The sequence below is a fragment of the Oryctolagus cuniculus genome, chromosome 18 (assembly GCF_051225735.1).
Source record: "Oryctolagus cuniculus isolate XC-2025 breed Fujian yellow rabbit chromosome 18, ASM5122573v1, whole genome shotgun sequence".
NCBI lineage: Eukaryota > Metazoa > Chordata > Mammalia > Lagomorpha > Leporidae > Oryctolagus > Oryctolagus cuniculus.
This window is the reverse complement of record NC_142884.1, coordinates 44,175,852-44,193,645: the sequence shown is the minus strand read 5'-3', so window position 1 is coordinate 44,193,645 and position 17,794 is coordinate 44,175,852. Positions and strand designations below refer to the sequence as shown.

The window sequence follows — 17,794 nt, the reverse complement described above, 5'->3', positions numbered from 1 at the left end:
GGCCCCTGAATAAGTATTCTTAAGAGACAGTGTTATCAGTACCTCATACAAACAAGAAAATGAGAGCAAATAACTAACTTTAAGGAATAAAAATATTAACATTTCAAATACCATTGCTTATACTTTTTAAAATCCAAATTACTGAAAATTAACTTTAAAAACTCCACATCCACAATCTAATGGATTCTCATCCTTGCTTGGGCAGAAATTTACAATACCTGACAGTACTAAGAGTTATATTACCTTGACAGACTCAAAACAGACAAATACAAGGGGCTAGTAGGGGGAAAATGATAGACCAAGTCCCAACTCTCAGTCCAGAAAGACATTCAGATGAAGCAGTTTAATCAAATACAGATTTGAAGATAAAGAACTTACTCTACACAGTCCAAAGTTATTAAAATGTAAATAAACTGTAAATAATTTTTCTCTCTCCACCAACAGCAAATCATCTCTAACCACAAATACTGCCAAGCCAACAGATAATATAATATCATACAGGGGCCAGCATGGTGGTGTAGTTAAGCTGCCACCTGCAATACTGACATCCTATATGGGCTCCGATTTGAGTCCTGGCTATTCCATTTCCCATCCAACTCCCTGTTGGTGTGCCTGGGAGAGGAGCAGGAGATGGCCCAAGTGCTTGGGCCCCTGGCACCCACTTGGGAGACCCAGATGAAGCTCCTGGCTCCTGCCTTTGGCCTGGCCCAGCCTTGACTGTTGCAGCCATTTGGGGAGTGAACCACTGAATGGAAGATCTCTCTCTCTCTCTTTCTCTCTGTAACTTTGCCTTTCAAAAAAATCATTTTGTAAAAAACTGAGACTAAAGATCTACTTCATGCTAATAAGTAACATCTATAAAAAGCAGTTTGTAATGGAAACACTGAAAAGGATTTCAAAGTTAAAATGATAGTGCTAAAGGGTAAGACTTGAAAATTGAGACCTTTTAAGTTCTCAATTTTACCTAGAGATTTCTAATTCAAAGATTTCCCAATCCCCAATCCTGCCGAAATTTTATTTAATAAAAATTAAAGTTAATGGGCAGACTGTGGCACAGCAGGTCAAGGTCCTGCCTGGGACACACACATTCCATGCTGGACTGCCTGGGCAGATGAAAGTCTCTCTCTCTCTCTCTCTCTCTCTGCCTGGGCAGATGAAAGTCTCTCTCTCTCTCTCTCTGCTATGACAAATAAGTAAATCTTTTAAAAAAAAATTGTAAAGTTAAATAAGGAGGGGCTTTTTATGATAAAAACACAACAGGCTATCACTATACACATTAGAAAGGCTGGGATAAAAAACGGTGGTAACACTCAATACTGGAGGCAAAGAAAGTGGATTTTTCACACACTGCTGGCAGCAATGTAAAAAGATACAGTCATGCCAAAAATGGTCTCGCAGTTTCTTTAAAAACTAACCAAGGCATTTAGCCTAGCGGTTAAGATGCCACTTAAGACATCTACATCCCACGCTGGAGTACACTGGGTTCAATTCCCAGATCCAGCTCCTGACTAAGGCAAACCATGGGAGGCAGCAGTGATGGCTCAAGTACTCGGGTTCCTGTCACTCAGTGGGAGACCTGAACTGAATGAGTTCCTGGCTCCTAGCTTCAGCCCAGCCCAACCATAGTAATGGGCATCTGGGAAACAGACCAGCAGATGAGAGAGCTCTGTCCCCAGATAAATACGGTAAGACAGAAAAAGCCAAAGTTACATACTCTATGATTCCATTCATATAAAATTCTCAAAATGGCAAAATTACAGAGACCAGTGTAGGGGTTAAGAATGAGAAGGACGTTGCCAGCGCCGTGGCTCAATAGGCTAATCCTCCACCTTGCGGCGCCGGCACACCGGGTTCTAGTCCCGGTTGGGGCGCCCGATTCTGTCCCGGTTGCCCCTCTTCCAGGCCAGCTCTCTGCTATGGCCAGGGAGTGCAGTGGAGGATGGCCCAGGTGCTTGGGCCCTGCACCCCATGGGAGACCAGGAAAAGCACCTGGATCCTGGCTCCTGCCATCGGATCAGCGCGGTGCGCCGGCTGCAGCGGCGGCCATTGGAGGGTGAACCAACGGCAAAGGAAGACCTTTCTCTCTGTCTTGCTCTCTCACTGTCCACTCTGCCTGTCAAAAATAAAAAAATAAAAAATAAAAAAATAAAAAAATAAAAAAGAATGAGAAGGACGTGTGCGACTACAAAGCGTACACAAGGGATTTTTCCGGTGATAAACTAGCTCTGTATCTCGATTGAAGGTGGGTACATGAATCTACACATATGGTACTGCATGTAACTATACACATACAGAGAAATACATGTGAAACTTGTATATATGGTGAAATCTTAAAGAAGCCATGGATGGTAGCAGTGTCAATTTCCTGGTTTGGTATTAAACTATAACTACGTGAGATGTTTACTAATAGGTAGAAATGACCAACAGAACATAGAATTTCTCTGTTACTAGTTTTTGCAACTTCCTAAAAATCTACATATTTTAAGTTATTTCAAAATAAAAAGTTAAGTTGGAAAAACCAGCTATGTATGAGGTTAATATGATAGCAGATGGAAAGAATCCAGCACAGGATTTGAAACATGGTAATAAAGGCTTCATTTTGGTGAGCACTTTCATTAAATCAACTCATCTCCAAGGACGGGTTCCTGCACTGCACACACTGTTTCAGAAGGAAACAGGACTTAAGCTAGAATCCCTGAATTAGTTAACAGTTACTGCATGAAATCTTTTGTGCATGTGGTAACATTTTTTTCAGACTTGAAGCTGTTCAAATGAGTAAGGAACTAGTGACCTAGTGTACAATGCAAATGTCTCTATGCTCTTTTTTTTCCCCAAAATCCTTTAACTCTAATTTCTGTGTGGCCCAAAGTCCTTATTTATTTATTTATTTGACAGGCAGAGTGGACAGTGAGAGAGAGAGAGAGAGAGACAAAAGAGAAAGGTCCTCCTCCACCGTTGGTTCACCCTCCAATGGCCGCCGTGGCCGGCGCACTGTGGCCAGCGCACCACGCAGATCTGAAGCCAGGAGCCAGGTGCTTCCCCTGGCAAAGTCCTTACTTAGTACACAAGTCTTTTCCATCATCAAGTAACTTATCAGATAGAAATAAATGTATCATCTGCTATGTGGTTCCAAATTAACAAAAAGTCTAGCTAAAGGCCACCTGCAGATTCAATACATAATCTCTTGTGAAAAATTAATTATGCATAATCTTAAAAACAGTGAAGCCAATCTGAAGGCTTTCTGGTGCTCTGCAGTAGTTGAGCCCCTAGCAAATACGCTGCAGTGTTGCAGGGACATTCTACTGGCTGTAGTCTCAACCTCTCAGGAGGCTCCGGGGCTGGCCAGCCAGCTCTGTAAGACAGCAAGGCCCAGCTGCTGGCCACTGGCTCTGACCCCTTCACGAGAGCAGCCTTGCGGGCCAACAGCCCCTTCAAGATTGCTCCTACCTACGTGTGTGTCGGTGATGACGACGGTTTCTGGTGCCGTGGGTGTGATCCTGAAATAGTCTCCTCCGCTAAACCTTACTCTAAGAGGCAACAGGAGAAATAAGAAGCTGTGTGCAATTCTACAACCGCTTGCTTTCCACTTTCCACCAAAAAAAAAAAAAAAGGGGGGGGGGGGGACTTAAAATTTTTCTTGGCTTCGGCAGGTATGAGAATACATAACCATTCACTGTCAGTGTCTGTCTGTCCTATTCCTGTGATAATACAGGCTCATCTGAGAACCAGCAATGAGATAAGCATCTGACCAGTCCAGACCAGTCCAACCTCAGCAAGAGTTCGTAACGTCTCTTCCCCCAAACCATTCTGGACTCTTCTGGCCGCACGCTACGCTCTGCTGCTAGCAGTCTCATAGAAGCCCACCTCACCACCTCACCTACCAGGATCAGAATTGTTTTCACACACACGCCCCTCTGCCTGCCAGCTCTCAGAGTATCTTGTCCCATCCTGTCTTTCTGGCAATATACTTAACCTCTTGTATAAACACAGGTGGACTTGAAAAAGCTCTAGTCACTCACTGTTTCCTTATGATTTTCAACAACTGAAAACTTTCAACACTGAAATGCCAATCATTGAGTGCTCAATGGTCGCAGATTTTGGATAGGAGACAGAAGATGGGCCACAAAAATAACTTAGTTGAACACAGCATTCGAGGGAACTTCAAAAACCTCACAGCAAATTCACATCACTTTTTAATGCCATTTCCCCATGAACTTTCTGAGTCTCCCTTGCACCAGACTTTAGGATATTCTCAAAGATGAATTACAGTTAGCGTAGAATCTACACTATGGGAAACCTCATGTCTCCTTAAAAGCACATTTCAGTACCAAACCCAGTAAAATTCAACAACCTGGAGGTCCCAGTTCACTAAAGAATTCTTGTGGGCTGTATTTGCAAATGCACAGAAATTAAACTTAGCACAAAGCACTTGGAATAAGGCCTCTAAACTCATTCACACTCAACCTAGGCTGATCACTCTGAAGCCCAGGAGTAACACCAATCCTACTGATGATATTGCACAGAAAAAAACCACGCCAGTGCCTGAAGCAAACCATCAGCACCTAGGGCTCATGGTGAACCCCGAGCACCAGGCAGAGGCACCTACAGGAGGATACTGCCCCACTGCAGTAAAGAACCCGCATCTCCATCCCAGAATCTCAATCCCGTCTCCGGCCCAAAGCAACAGACCTTCCAGCCTCATTTTCAGTAACAGCAACGTTTCCCCAATCACTCAAGTTCAAAGCATCGGTGTGATTATTAAATCCACGAAGGGAGTCAAGAGTTCTCGCCATCCTTACTCCGCAATAGCTCTCACATTCTTTCTTGCTTCCCACTCCCATTCCCACCAAGGTAGCTCAAGAAGTAACTCCTGAAACCCAAGTTTCCCAAGGGGTCTTCCTGATACCTCCACAGCAAACTCTGATTCCAAAACACTGCTGTGAACAAGTCATCCCGCAGTGCAGCCAGCACAAACCTACCCTCATGAGCTTGGACCAGCACCAAGCACCGCCCACAAGAAGTTTCTGGACAGCAGGGCTCAGGACCAAGGGCTCTGAGTCCCTGTGATTTCCCTGTGTTTGCTACTTTTTACCATCCCTTCTTTCTCCACGGTGATCAACAATTAAATTCTTGGAAAAGTCTTATGGCTCACTGTTACAAAGGCAGACTGCACCCTGCACCACACCCAGCTTTGGAGGGGAATGGAGCCCAAGAGAGTAAGTGGAAGCAACTTAAGAAAAAAAAATAAAAGAATGGGATGGGCGTTTGGTGCAGTGGTTAAGACACTGCATGGGACGCCTGCATCTCGTATCCGAGTGTCTGGGTTCAAGTTCTGGCTCTGCTCCCCACTCCAGCTTCCTGTTGCTGTGTACCCGTGGAGGCAGCAGGATTGAGCTCTGGGCACCGTGACTCAGCCCAGGCTGCTGTGGGAACTAGGGAGTGAACCAGTGGATGAGGCTCTGTCTGTCTGCATCTGTCTCTGTGTGTGTCATTCTATTTTTCAAATAATAATTTTTTTAAAAAATTAAAAGAAAATGAATAAACTGCCGGGCCTGTAGTAACATGGGGAAGAAGGCTCAGACTGTGAGGCCAGAGGAGTTTCCTTTTGAAAGAAAACTATAAAGACTCAGAGGAAATCCAAGTATCTTATTCTGAAAAAATTTCCATTTAGTGAGTAGGAAGGAACATTCATATAAGATATACATAAAGGGAGAGTTGGGAATATAAGCAAGCTAAATCAACAGTTTAGAGGAATGCAATAAAAGAAAATCAAGAACTTAGGCAACATAAGAAGGCAGGATTTTGAACTCCATCTGGAAGGAGTGTTCAGGAAATAAGTCGACCGGTTTGGCTGATGCACAGCACACCGACAGGTAAGACAACTACAAATGAGAACATATGTAACCGCCCCAGAGTTATGTTTTGTTTTGTTTTGTTTGTTTATGTCTCCTCTCACTATCTGAGTTCAGAGGCCAGGGGTCACCACAATTTGTTAAGCTATTAGCTAATTATCATGCTAAGAAGGCAGAAAATGTTGATAACAGTTTTGCTATATTTAATCTCAGAGTAGCCTAACACTGATATATACTCTGCATTCAGATTTTTTAAATACCTATATTAAAAATAGCAGAACTTCCTTAAAAGTTAAGAAATAATAATTCATAAGTCAAAACAAGAATTTTTCAGCACTCTCAGAAACCGCCTGATACATTTTTCAAGGGGCCCACGTAGTAGCCTAACAGATTAAACCACCCCCTGCAATGCCAGCATCCCATATGGGCTGCTGATGCGCCCGCCAGGGAAAGGGGCAGGAGACGGCCCACGAGTTTGGGCCCCTGCACCCACGTGGGAGACACAGACGAAGCTTCTGACTCCTGGTTTTGGCCCGGCCCAGGCCTGGTCATTGCAGCCATCTGGGAAGCAAACCAGAAGATGGAAGATCTGTCAGTCTCTCTCTAACTCTGCCTTTCAAATAAAACAAAAAACCTTATTAAAAAAATAAATTTTTCAAAAGTAAAAGGTCTCAGAATTGAAAAACATTTTTTCCCTTAAATTTGTAAACAGCTGACATGCTCCAAAGGGACGCGAGAGAACGGAAAGTCTGATGAAGTGATAAGCCCTTCCGAAGCAGGTCAACAATCAGTTTTTAAACAGTAATCCCTCTGGGAAACCAAAATTCCTCTTCTAATCCCTCTGAGGGCAATAAAATATTTGAATCAGGAACAAGAACACCCCGCTTCTATGTAAGTTCAAAATGTGAACTTTCGCAGTATCCTCTCCAAGAAACAGCATGCGGAAGCGAGGGCAAGTTCTAGTCTACCAAAAAAAAGGCGAGCAGCATTTTGCATTTTGGATTTATAATATATTCCTTCCAGACACATATGCAAAGAGGCGTTAGTAAAACACTGCTGGGGGACGTTAAGGCTTGAGTCAACAGTGATTACTTCACTGGGGCTTATTCCCACGAAATGAAACTACCAGAAGCCCTCGGTATCAATTTACTTGTCGCTAAACCACAGGTGGAAGCTTCCTCTTGGAAAGGCTAACAGGATGGAGCCACAGCCTTGAGTACAACGCGCTGACCATGGAGAGCGCCCTTGGAGCTTCGCACCAGAGGACTCAACCCTACAGGGTTCCCCTCTGGAAGGCGAGGGCACACTGCACAGGAACCTCAGCAGCGGTGCTGAAGCACTTGAATGCATTCTCCGAAAAAGGTGGGAGTTGGAATAGCAGCACATACCAGACAGCAGCCCTCCACAAGCAGACGGAACCCACCCAGACCTCCTAAAAGGTACACAGAACTGCCTCTCCCTGCCAAAAGCTGGGTGCATCTGAACGGGTGACTCCTGAGAAAAGGGAGGGTACACTAACTGGTGACTTCAGTGGGGTACTGTGGTCCTCAATGTAAAACAGGACCAGAGGAAGAAAAGCAACTGGGAAGCGGGTTTTCCATGCTCAAGCTATGCATGCATGTGTCTGTATACACACACACACACACACAGAGCACATGTACTCCAAAAGCTTAATTTTGCACAAAGAAAAATGAGTCAGTAACGTAATCCAGCACAGGGCTCTTCCAGAAGGGAAATCTAGCTGGAACCGGTCCCTGCTCGTGTACATAATTGACTAGGGTCAGGGAAGATTCCATTCTGTGAAGGCTGAACTTTAAACAGCAAGTCACCCGTGGTGCAACACTCCCTGGCCAGCATGAAGTTACCCCCGAGAATAAAAGGCGCTGGCCGCCTCCGCCAAGACGACAACTTTACAGTGAGCGCCGGGTGCTGCGGACCGTGAACTCCTAGAAAGTTCCATCAGGGCCTCAGAGGAGGAGCTCACCACCTTCGCCATCCCGCACTCAGCTGTCAGCCCGCTTCTCCCTGCCCACGGACAGGGCAGGGCAGAGGGAGGAAATTTGTAAAAAAATACAAAGATGGGGCAAAGGGTCAAGCGCAGGCAATGCCTTCCAGGACTGACACAATTCCTGTCTGGGGTTGGGGGAGGGGAAGGAGCGTTCTGGATGCTTCCATTCTTGGCTAGGAAGGCACCTCCGGGTCCTGGCCCATCAAAAGACACACGGACCGTGCTCCGGGGAGGAACGAGTGATACGCCTCTGCCAAGCGACCTCGGCCGGGGGTGGGGGGTGGGGGTGGCTCAGGGGCAGGTCCTTGGCGAGGGGGACAGGGAGGACCGAGCGGATGGAGAAAGGGGGCCCGAGGCAGGTGTGCACCGGCTGAGAGCGAGGGCAGAGAGCGGTGGATGACTAAGGGAGGGGAGGGTGTGGACGGCTGGGGAGAGTTGGGGGGAAGGTGTAGATGGCACGGGGGGGGGGGGGGGGATGGCGGGAGTGAGGGACGGCCATCATCACCACCCCCAGCGGCGAAGGTGGCGCGGGGGTGGCCTCGCCGGGCGCCCCCCACCCCCGCTGTGGGCGTGTGCCCGGCGGCGGCGCGCGTGCACCGGCCAGGCCGGCAGGCCGCAGGGCCAGCACTCACCCCACGACTCCCTGGTTGTAGTTCCTCCGCTTCCACGGGGTCCCGCTGTACACGCCCCCGCCGCCGTCGGCCCGGCCGCCCCCCGCGGCCCGCCCGCCGCTGGGCTGCAGCAGGCTGTAGTTGAGTCCGTAGGTGCTGGCCTTGTTGTCGCGCTTCCTCTTGTTGCTGCTGCCCGAGGCCGGGTCGCTGGGCTCGGCGGCCGACGAGGCGGCCGAGGGGTGCGGGGACGCGGCCGCCGCCGAGGGGGACGAGGACGCCGAGGGGCCCGCAGCCGCCCGGCGGGCCCAGGCCGCCGGCTGGTGGTGGTTGTTGTTGTTGTTGGTCGTCTCCAGGGGCAGGAAGTCCCGCTGCTCCGCGGGCAGCGCGTGGCCGCCCAGCAGGCGCTCCCCGGAGCGGTACATGCCGGCCGGGGCCGGGGCCGGGGACGCGCCGCCGGGGCTGCCGGTGCTGCTGCCGCTCCCGCCGGTGGCCGTGCTGCTGCCGCCGCCGCCGCCGCCGCTCGCGCCGCCGCTGCTGTGACAGTGGTGGTTGAAGTAGAGGTTCCTCAGCCCCTGGGTCGTCTCCCAGATCTGCATCCACAGACTGTTGGACGGTCCGAGCTGCTCTGGCTGGAACCAGGCGATCCTCGGATCCATCAAACGGCGGCGGCCGCTGCCCCCGCCCCTCCCGGCCGCCCGCAGGGCCGCCGCCGCCGCCGCCTCAGGCGCACGCCCGGCCTCGGCTGCTGCTGCTGCTGCCGCTGCTGCCGCTGCTGCTGCTCGGGGCCCGCCGCGGGCGGCGCGGTAGCGCAGGGAGCCCGGCCGGCGCCGGCGGCGTCGCTCCCGCCCTCGGGGGCTCCGCGGGCCCTCCCCCCCTCCCTCCGCCCCTCCGCCGAGCCCCTGTCACCCGGGTCCCCGTGCAAATGGCGGCGGTGGCGGCGGCGGCGGCGGCTCCGGAGAAGGGCGAGCGGCGGCGGCGGCGGCGGCAGCGGCGGCGGCGGCGGCGGCAGCGGCGGCGGGACGCGCCTGCTCCGTAGCGTCCTCGCTCCTCCGGCCCCGGGGCGGGGCCTCCGCCGGCTCCGCCCCGCTAGCTCCGCCCCCGCCCCGCCCGCATGCGCTCGCCCCGCCCCGGCCGCGCCGCGCCGCGCCGCGCCGTGCCGGCCGCTAAGCCCGGAGGCCGCGGCGTGCGTCACAGAGGCCGCGGTGCGGCGCGACGGGGCCGCAACCGCCCGGCCCAACCGTCCCCGCGCCGGGGCGCAGGGGGCCGCACGTACCTGGCCGTCCGGGTGCCTCTGACGCGCGCGCCCCGCTGCCCAGCCTCGGCGTCCTGGTCGCTGAGACCGGAGAGGCCGCACTGAGGTGGCCGCCGGCTCCGCAGGGAATAGGTTGTGGGCGGCGCCGCCCCGCCCCTCGTCCCCTCCCCCACCGCGCGGCCTCCGGGACCCCTGGGCTCTGCGGGCTGCTGGGCTCCGGCCCGTAGCCTGAAACACGGTTCTGCTGCGGTGGGGACACACCCCTAGAGGGTCGGACTCGCACCTCCCACCCGAGCATGTGCCCCGGGACCCAGGCTGCGCGCTAGGGTGCGCTGCCGCCCCTGCGCTCCCCGCACCCGCCCCGCCCCGCCGCCCTTGGCCTGGGTGGGAGAGTCGCAGGCCTGGGCGGAGGCGAAACCCGCGCCCACCGGCAGGGCTGCACGCGCGTCTCCGTTCGGGTGGGGCAGGTCACTGGCCCTGCGCGTGTAAGCTGTGGGCTCGGAACCACCCACCCCCCCACACACACACACGCTCACACTGGAAACCCGCCTTACACAGGCACGCACGCCCATACACGCGCAGAGATGCACGGGCACAGAGCCGCCCCCTCCCCGGGCTGAACCCGCGCTTGCCCTGAGGTGCCCAGTCACCCACAAGGGCACAGTCAACGTCAAGAGACCCCAAAAGCTGTCGCAGCCTAAACCAAGGACCACATTGTTAGCATGAAGGGATTTTCCCCAAGGAAGAGATTTTCACATTTTCACATCTAATCGCTGTGGGGGGGGGGGGGGAAGACAAGGAAGGGGGCGTGTAAAATGTTTTAAATCATCAAGAGGGAAAAGGAGGAAAAGGGAGCACATTCCATCCGTGCCCTTTAAGGCTGGGCAAAGTCTCTGACACCTGATTTTGGCCTTCTATTTTGGGAGTTCGATATTCTAGAAAAGTTTTTTTTTTCTTTTCGGCAAATTTTAAAAAACCATTTTATCAAAGAGGGAAACATTGTTCCACCTTTTTTTTTTCTTACTAAGTGTAACAGGCCATTAGTTTGGAAAACGCAAAAAACTTCAGAGTTTTGGTTCCTTTTACTTTATTGTGTTTGATTTATTAGAAATCAGTATTAAAAGGCTTCTCAGAGTGAAATTCGCTGGATACTTAAAGGTAAATAGCAGGGGAAGTGTGTAGCACTGTTGTTTTTGCCATTTGACAGACAAAACATTATGTAGAAATAGCGGTTCTTTTTACAACTTCAAATTTGTTATGAAAATTGAAATCAGAAAATAAAAACGGGAAGCCCAGTAAAGTAAACATTATCAATCTCCCACCATTCAGAAATATTGACTGTGAAGACTTAACATTCTTACAAAAATCCCTCAATGGACATATACATTCCAAAGTGCAGGTATGTATTTAGTCTTTAAGTATTTCTTTGGATGTCCAAGTACACATTAAATACCACTGAGACAAAAAAAAAAATGTGTTATTTCTAAGTGTTCATTCCTTCAGACAAGTGTTAGAACTATTAAAGTACTCATATTGGCAAAATGAACAAGTGAGTTAATATCCATCAAAGTACATACAATGTACTGGATGGGCTGAAAAGCAAGGAATTAGTGTTCTCATTCACCAGCACGGAATGCTGACTGGCTGCTCCGTAAGTCATCCGAGTTCCAAGGCACCCAGCAAATCTTGGTTGAATGTCTGTCATCCATGCAGAACTGAGCTAATTGCTCCAGAGGAGATAAATAATCAACCAGGGCCTTTGGCTGCCTTCCATTAATTTACTGTCGGGTTGGGGAGGCAAAAGAGGTAAATATTTAAACTCAAATCGCAATTCATTCAATTAATTCCACAAATATGTCTTGAGCAATTATTATGTGCTAGATTATGGAGATACAGCAATGAACAATGCTGACAAAGCACCTGCATTCATGGACCTTGTTTTCCAGTGGGTAAGGCAAACGTATAAAATCAGACAGTGGCAAATGCTGTAAAGAAAAAGCAGGCTAAAGGGATAGCGACAGTTTTCTATTTTTAGTTGGGCTAATCATGGAAGGCTGCTCTGAGGAAGTGATATTTGAGAAAGGACTTAGGTGCAGGAGTAGGTCATGGCCATCTAAGGAATGTTCCATTAGACAGAGGGAGTAGCAAGTACAAAGGACCTGAGGCAGGAAAATGCATTGAGTGCAAGATGATAAAGCAATGTGAGTGCTAAATGTGTATCATAGTGGAGAACCATAAAGTGTGCCTTCTGGAAGGTTCTTTAAAATTCATCCAGCCCAAAAGAAAACATTTGGGTATTTCACATACACAAAAATATATTCACGTTCCCCAATACATCTGCAATATTTTATCTCTAATCTATTTTAATGGAAGACTTTTATTTAATAAATATACATTTCAAAGGTACAACTTTTGGATTATAGCAGTTCTTTCCCCCATAACCACCCTCCCACCTGCAAACCATCCCATCTCCTACTCCCTCTCCCATCCCATTCTTCATTAAGATTCATTTTTGGTTATCTTTATATACAAAAGATCAACTCTATACTAAGTAAAGATTTCAACAGTTTGAAAAAACATAATCTATTACTGCATCCAAAGAGATAGACTACACTGATTTCAACAATTTTAATTATCCAATTATCCAACCTTTTCATCTTGCTCTTTAGAACAGCAGAACAGGCATGGATGTCATCCTTCAAGCCCTTCGGCATTGGATTGAGAGGCTATCACAAACTCAGACTTTCCTCCATAAGTAGGGTCCTAGTCAGTCTCAGCATTCTTGTCTTATTGGGGGGGGGGGTAGAGAGAGGGATGTGGTGTCCGTGTTCTTAATTTGCAAGATTTACTGGAACACCAAGGTTCTACAGAGTAAAAATTATGTAGAGAAAATGTTGCAAGAATCCTGCAAACTTGAAAGTGTATTGATTTATTAACTGGAGAAACAGAAGGGAAATTGCATGTATAAACTACTACATGATAATGCTATTATTAATAATTACCATTATAACTGAATCTTAGGCAGCATGTGGTTATGGTTATATAGTTATGAGTATCTCCAGTGTTTAGGTTATGAAGCATTTGCTCCAGGTCTTAATGAACTTGAACTTGGACCTCATTTACAAAATTTCTCCTTTTTGTACAAAGTACACATCATTATATCATATTATTTTTTTCCTTTATAAATATAGGAGGATTTCAAGCAGGGAAATATTTTCCAATGAGGCTTCAAAATAATGCACAACATGCAATCTTGTATCTTGTTCAGATCAGTCCAAATTTCTTCTTACGCTTTTAGAAACTAAATCTTTGCTTTCTCCGGTCTTTGGTGTGGTTAGGAATATGTCATGTGATGGTTAATTTTGTGTGTCAAGGTGACTGGGACACAGGGTACTCAGATTAAACATTATTCCTGGGTGTGCCTAGGTAGGCGGCTCTAGATTACATTAGCATTTGAATCAGTGACCAATAAAGCAGGTGGCCCTTCCCAGAGTGATGGACATCACCCAGGATGAACACAGAGTGGAGAAAGGAAGATTTGCTCCCTCCGCCTCACTAGTGGAGCAGGGACATTCGTCTCCCACCCTGACAGCATCGGGCCTCCGGTTCTCAGAACAACCCCACCAGCTGTCCTGGGTCTCCAGACTGCACAGCCAGATCTTTATAATAAACTGTTTCCAGGCCGGCGCCGTGGCTCAATAGGCTAATCCTCCACCTTGCGGCGCCGGCACACCGGGTTCTAGTCCCGGTCAGGGCGCCGGATTCTGTCCCGGTTGCCCCTCTTCCAGGCCAGCTCTCTGCTATGGCCAGGGAGTGCAGTGGAGGATGGCCCAGGTGCTTGGGCCCTGCACCCCATGGGAGACCAGGAAAAGCACCTGGATCCTGGCTCCTGCCATCGGATCAGCGCGGTGCGCCGGCTGCAGCGGCGGCCACTGGAGGGTGAACCAACGGCAAAGGAAGACCTTTCTCTCTCTGTCTCTCTCTCTCACTGTCCACTCTGCCTGTCAAAAAAAATAAATAAATAAAAAATAAACTGTTTCTATTCAAGCGTATGTGCATTCAGTTTTAATTCTGAGCCCTATCTAACCTAATTAACCCTGAGAGTGATTATAGGGGAATAATACTAACACTGTGTTTTCTAAATTTGGCTCCTGAGTTTTGGAAATTGACATTTCTTCTTAAGATTTATTGACTGATTGATTTGAAAGGTAGAGAGAGGAAGAGACAGAGACAGAGACAGAGAGGGATCATCCATCTGACAGTTCACTCCCTAAATGCCCATAACAGCCAGGGCAAGGCTAGACCAAAGCAAGGAGCCAGGAGCTCCCTGTGGACCTGTGGATGGCAGAAACCCAAGTACTCTGGCCATGATCTGCTGCCTCCTAGGCACACTAGCAGCAGGCTTGATCAGAAGCGGAGTGGGGAGTTGCTACCAGGCACTTCAATATACGATGTAGGCAGTGCAAGTAGAGGCTTAACCCACTGTGCCACAACAGCCACCTGAAAATTGGCTTTTTTATGATCAAGCATAAAGATGCTGATGATTCTATTTATTTATTTTTACAGGCAGAGTGGACAGTGAGAGAGAGAGAGAGACAGAGAGAAAGGTCTTCCTTTTGCCGTTGGTTCACCCTCCAATGGCCGCCTTGGCCGGCGCGCTGTGGCCGGCGCACCGCGCTGATCCGATGGCAGGAGCCAGGTACTTATCCTGGTCTCCTATGCGGGTGCAGGGCCCAAGGACTTGGGCCATCCTCCACTGCACTCCCTGGCCACAGCAGAGAGCTGGCCTGGAAGAGGGGCAACTGGGACAGAATCCGGCGCCCTGACCAGGACTAGAACCTGGTGTGCTGGTGCCGCAAAGCGGAGGATTAGCCTAGTGAGCTGTGGCGCTGGCTTGATGATTCTATTTCTAGTGGTAAACAGACCTCTGAGAGCCCATACACTGACCTAGCGAAAGAGATACAAAAAATGTGTGCATTGGATACTCTTAGCTACTTATAAGAAGGAGTGGGGTGAGTGAATGATACTTTCAAACATTTTTGGGAAACTAATTAATACAATGAAGTTGGCTGGTTGCTCCCAACATCATAGGGTACATTCAGGGGTTCCAACTCCCAGCTCAAGGACAGCATACATGGCCCAAGGACCCCGTGTGTGCCCTGAAGGAGATGCTTGTCTCCTGCAGCCACATAGCTGAGCCCGCCCGCAGAAAGCTCCCATTCTTCCCACCTCCGGAGTCTGCTGTTAAAGCAGGGGTGCTGACTGGGAAAGAGTAGGACCCCCTGTGCTGGAATGGAGCTGTGTGAGAAGAACCTGATTAGGGACCTTGAGCCCCCTTATGAGTGTTTATTGATGAAACTTTTTTGCCAGTGGAAGAGGCCTCCTCAGCTCCAGCAAAAGTAGCCTCCTGGGGCCAGCGCTGTTGGAGTAGCGGGTTAAGCCACCACTGGAAGAGCTGGCATCCCATATAGGCACCGTTTTGAGTCTCGGCTGCTCCACTTCCAACCCAGCTCCCTGCTGATGTGCCTGGGAAAACAGTGGAAGATGGTCCAAGTGCTTGGGTCCCTGTACCCATGTGGGGAGACCTGGATGAAACTCCTGGCTCCTTGCTTTGGTCTGCCCAGTGCTGCCATTTGGGGAGTGAACCAGTGGATGGAAGACCTCTCTCTCTGGCTCTGCCTCTCACTCTCTGTAATTCCACCTTTCAAATAAAATAAATAAAATCTTTAAAAAAGAAGGAGATGAAGAAGAAAAGTAGCCTCCCCAACTCCAGTGGTATCAGTCCCTCTACTGCCTGCCTCAGCTCCATCTCAGATAATTAACTCTGCATTGCCTGCTGCCTATAAAACTAAATGGCCTTCCCTGGGGGAGACAATGGTGATCTCCACTGGCCCCACACCCACCAGCCCCCTTGCTTCTGGGCCTACAACTAGACTCAAGTCCCAGCAGGACCCAAGGTGAAGAGCAGAGTGTGACTCAGAAGGAGGTGTGTTGCATTCCAAAAGAACTACTTGCATTTTCCAATTAATACAGACAAAAATGTGTGCAGATGGATACTTAAGGAACGGAAAGTTGAATGTAGCAGACTCTGTTGACAGGGGTTCACTAAACAGAGGTTCTACCTTTAATGTTGCAGCTCAGGGAATTAGAAAAGGCCCTGGGGCAGGCATTTAGTGCAGTGGTTACCACACCACCACTCCCCTCCCAATTCCAGCTTCCTGCTAATGTGCACCCGGGGATGCAGCAGGTGGTGGCTCAAGATCTGCCAACCAGACTGAGTTCCTGCCTCCTGGCTTTAATCTGGTCCAACCCTGGCTGGTGTTGGTGTTTGAAAAGCACAGCATTAGTCGGAGAGTTCTCTGTGTGTCTCTTGGATACACGGGACAACACTGTTACACCACACTACCACTGGTGTGAGTGTGGGAGTGAGTGCCAACACACAACAGCTCTAGAAGGATGTGCAAGAAAGTGTCAGAAGTCTGGGATGAGGGGAGAACTAAATAATGAAAAGTGCACGCACATGGGGGCTTTCACTTTATATCCCCTGCGCTGTTTGCATCGCTGCCACCCCCACACACCAAAGCTAAAGAGCCCCCACCACTGCCAATACTGAACTTTCCCAAGGAAAATCCTGTCTTCAGCATGGGTTCCTTTACTCAGTCCTCTTCCGGGCAACATCCAAGGCAAATCCACCCGATTCCCTCTCCAGGGTGTTCCCTGGCGAGCGCATCTTCAGCCAGAGAATAGCTACAGACAATTAGACGCGGTTTGAACTACCTGCACATCATGCTCTGACTGCCTCACAAAGACACAGAACGGCAAATTTTGTTTCCAGACATGTGTAAAGCCAAGCCGCCAGGGCCTCTTCAAAGGTAAAATGCAAAACAAAGGATGCCAAGCTTTTGTTGCGTAACCAGCCTAACAGACATTTCATTGGAGAAGAATCTGAGTAACACAAGGTCTGGAGTTACCCTAGAGTTTTGGGATGGTCTCATAGTAAGCTTTGAAAAATGTGGCCAAAACTCCTTAGGGCAGGAAGAGGAAGTTCCCTATTTGTTTGCCTCATTATTCAGCTGAGAGTTTACAGGCTGCGGACACCGGTGAAGCATCCATTATACAGCAAGAAAAACTGAGTCAGAGTGCAGCACAGGGCCCCGGGAGGCCACACAACCTGTGCCACACACAGAAGCTGCCGTTTGTCACAAGCAACCCTGTCACATCACGCTGGGGGAACAGTTTCAGATTTGTAGTCCCTGATCTGTTTTCTTTTTATTTGCTTTTTTTTTTTAAGATTTATTTATTTGAAAGGCAGAGTTACACAGAGAGAGAGAAGAGGCAGAGAGAGAGTCTTCCATCCGCTGGTTCACTCCCCAGTTTGCTGCATCGGCCAGAGCTGCGCTGATTTGAAGCCAGGAGCCAGGAGCTTCTTCCGGGTCTCCCACGCAGGTGCAGGGGCCCAAGGTCTTGGGCCATCTTCTACTGCTTTCCCAGGGCATAGCAGAGAGCTGGCTAGGAAGTGGAGCAGCCCGCACTCGAACCGGCGCCCATATGGGATGCCAGTGCTGCAGGTGGCAGCCTTACCCACTATGCCACAGCGCCAGTCCCCCTGATCTGTCTTGAAACTGGTCCATGTAACTGACTGAAGATACAATGAAAGTCACTTCTCTTGGGGCTACTTGAGATTGTGCAGTGAGTGCGATGTTCTTGAGACCACATCGCGTCCACCCTGTAATTAGCGAGAGACTTTGAGCATGACAATTCAAGGCTTTTGACCTCACTCAACGTTCTAAAGCTGGACCTGCAAAACAGTGTAATTACCACTCAGTGATTAGTCAATGTCCAGTAATTGATGGCTAAAACACTGTGCGTTATAAGAGGTCAGCTTTAGCTTCTTCACTGGTACCTGTGTGCACACATGTGTTATTTGTCTAAGACATTACAGTGTCTCACAGGTGACACTATAATGACACCTGTTGGGCTGTTCTAGGCCTTCAAGCTACACATCCACTTATGTGGCCGCAAGGTCAGGACTTTGAGTCCTAAGAAGATGGAATCTGTGATCAATCACTTG

At 49.4% G+C, this 17,794-nt stretch overlaps 2 protein-coding genes across 8 annotated transcripts in view; both read right to left on the bottom strand.

The window, feature by feature from the left end:
* The window catches only part of TENT4B (terminal nucleotidyltransferase 4B), an 82,314-nt gene extending 72,460 nt beyond the window's left edge, over positions 1-9,854 (bottom strand). For 2 of the 7 annotated variants that reach the window (XR_016224649.1, XR_016224650.1), the window contains exon 1: positions 8,493-9,271. Coding sequence is in view for 5 of the 7 variants with exons in the window: in XM_051833891.3 (XP_051689851.1) it covers positions 8,493-9,127 (635 nt within the window). In the remaining 2 variants the exon portion in view is untranslated. Of the gene's footprint in view, positions 1-8,492; positions 9,495-9,744 lie in introns of those variants that run through there. The other 5 variants (XM_089319055.1, XM_051833892.3, XM_051833891.3 and 2 more) reach the window with 5 other exon arrangements.
* A 939-nt stretch (positions 9,855-10,793) lies between these two features.
* The window catches only part of HEATR3 (HEAT repeat containing 3), an 88,304-nt gene continuing 81,303 nt past the window's right edge, over positions 10,794-17,794 (bottom strand). The window contains exon 15 of the mRNA XM_051833897.3: positions 10,794-11,504. Coding sequence (XP_051689857.3) covers positions 11,502-11,504 — 3 coding nt within the window. The 3' untranslated portion in view covers positions 10,794-11,501. The remainder of the gene's footprint in view (positions 11,505-17,794) is intronic.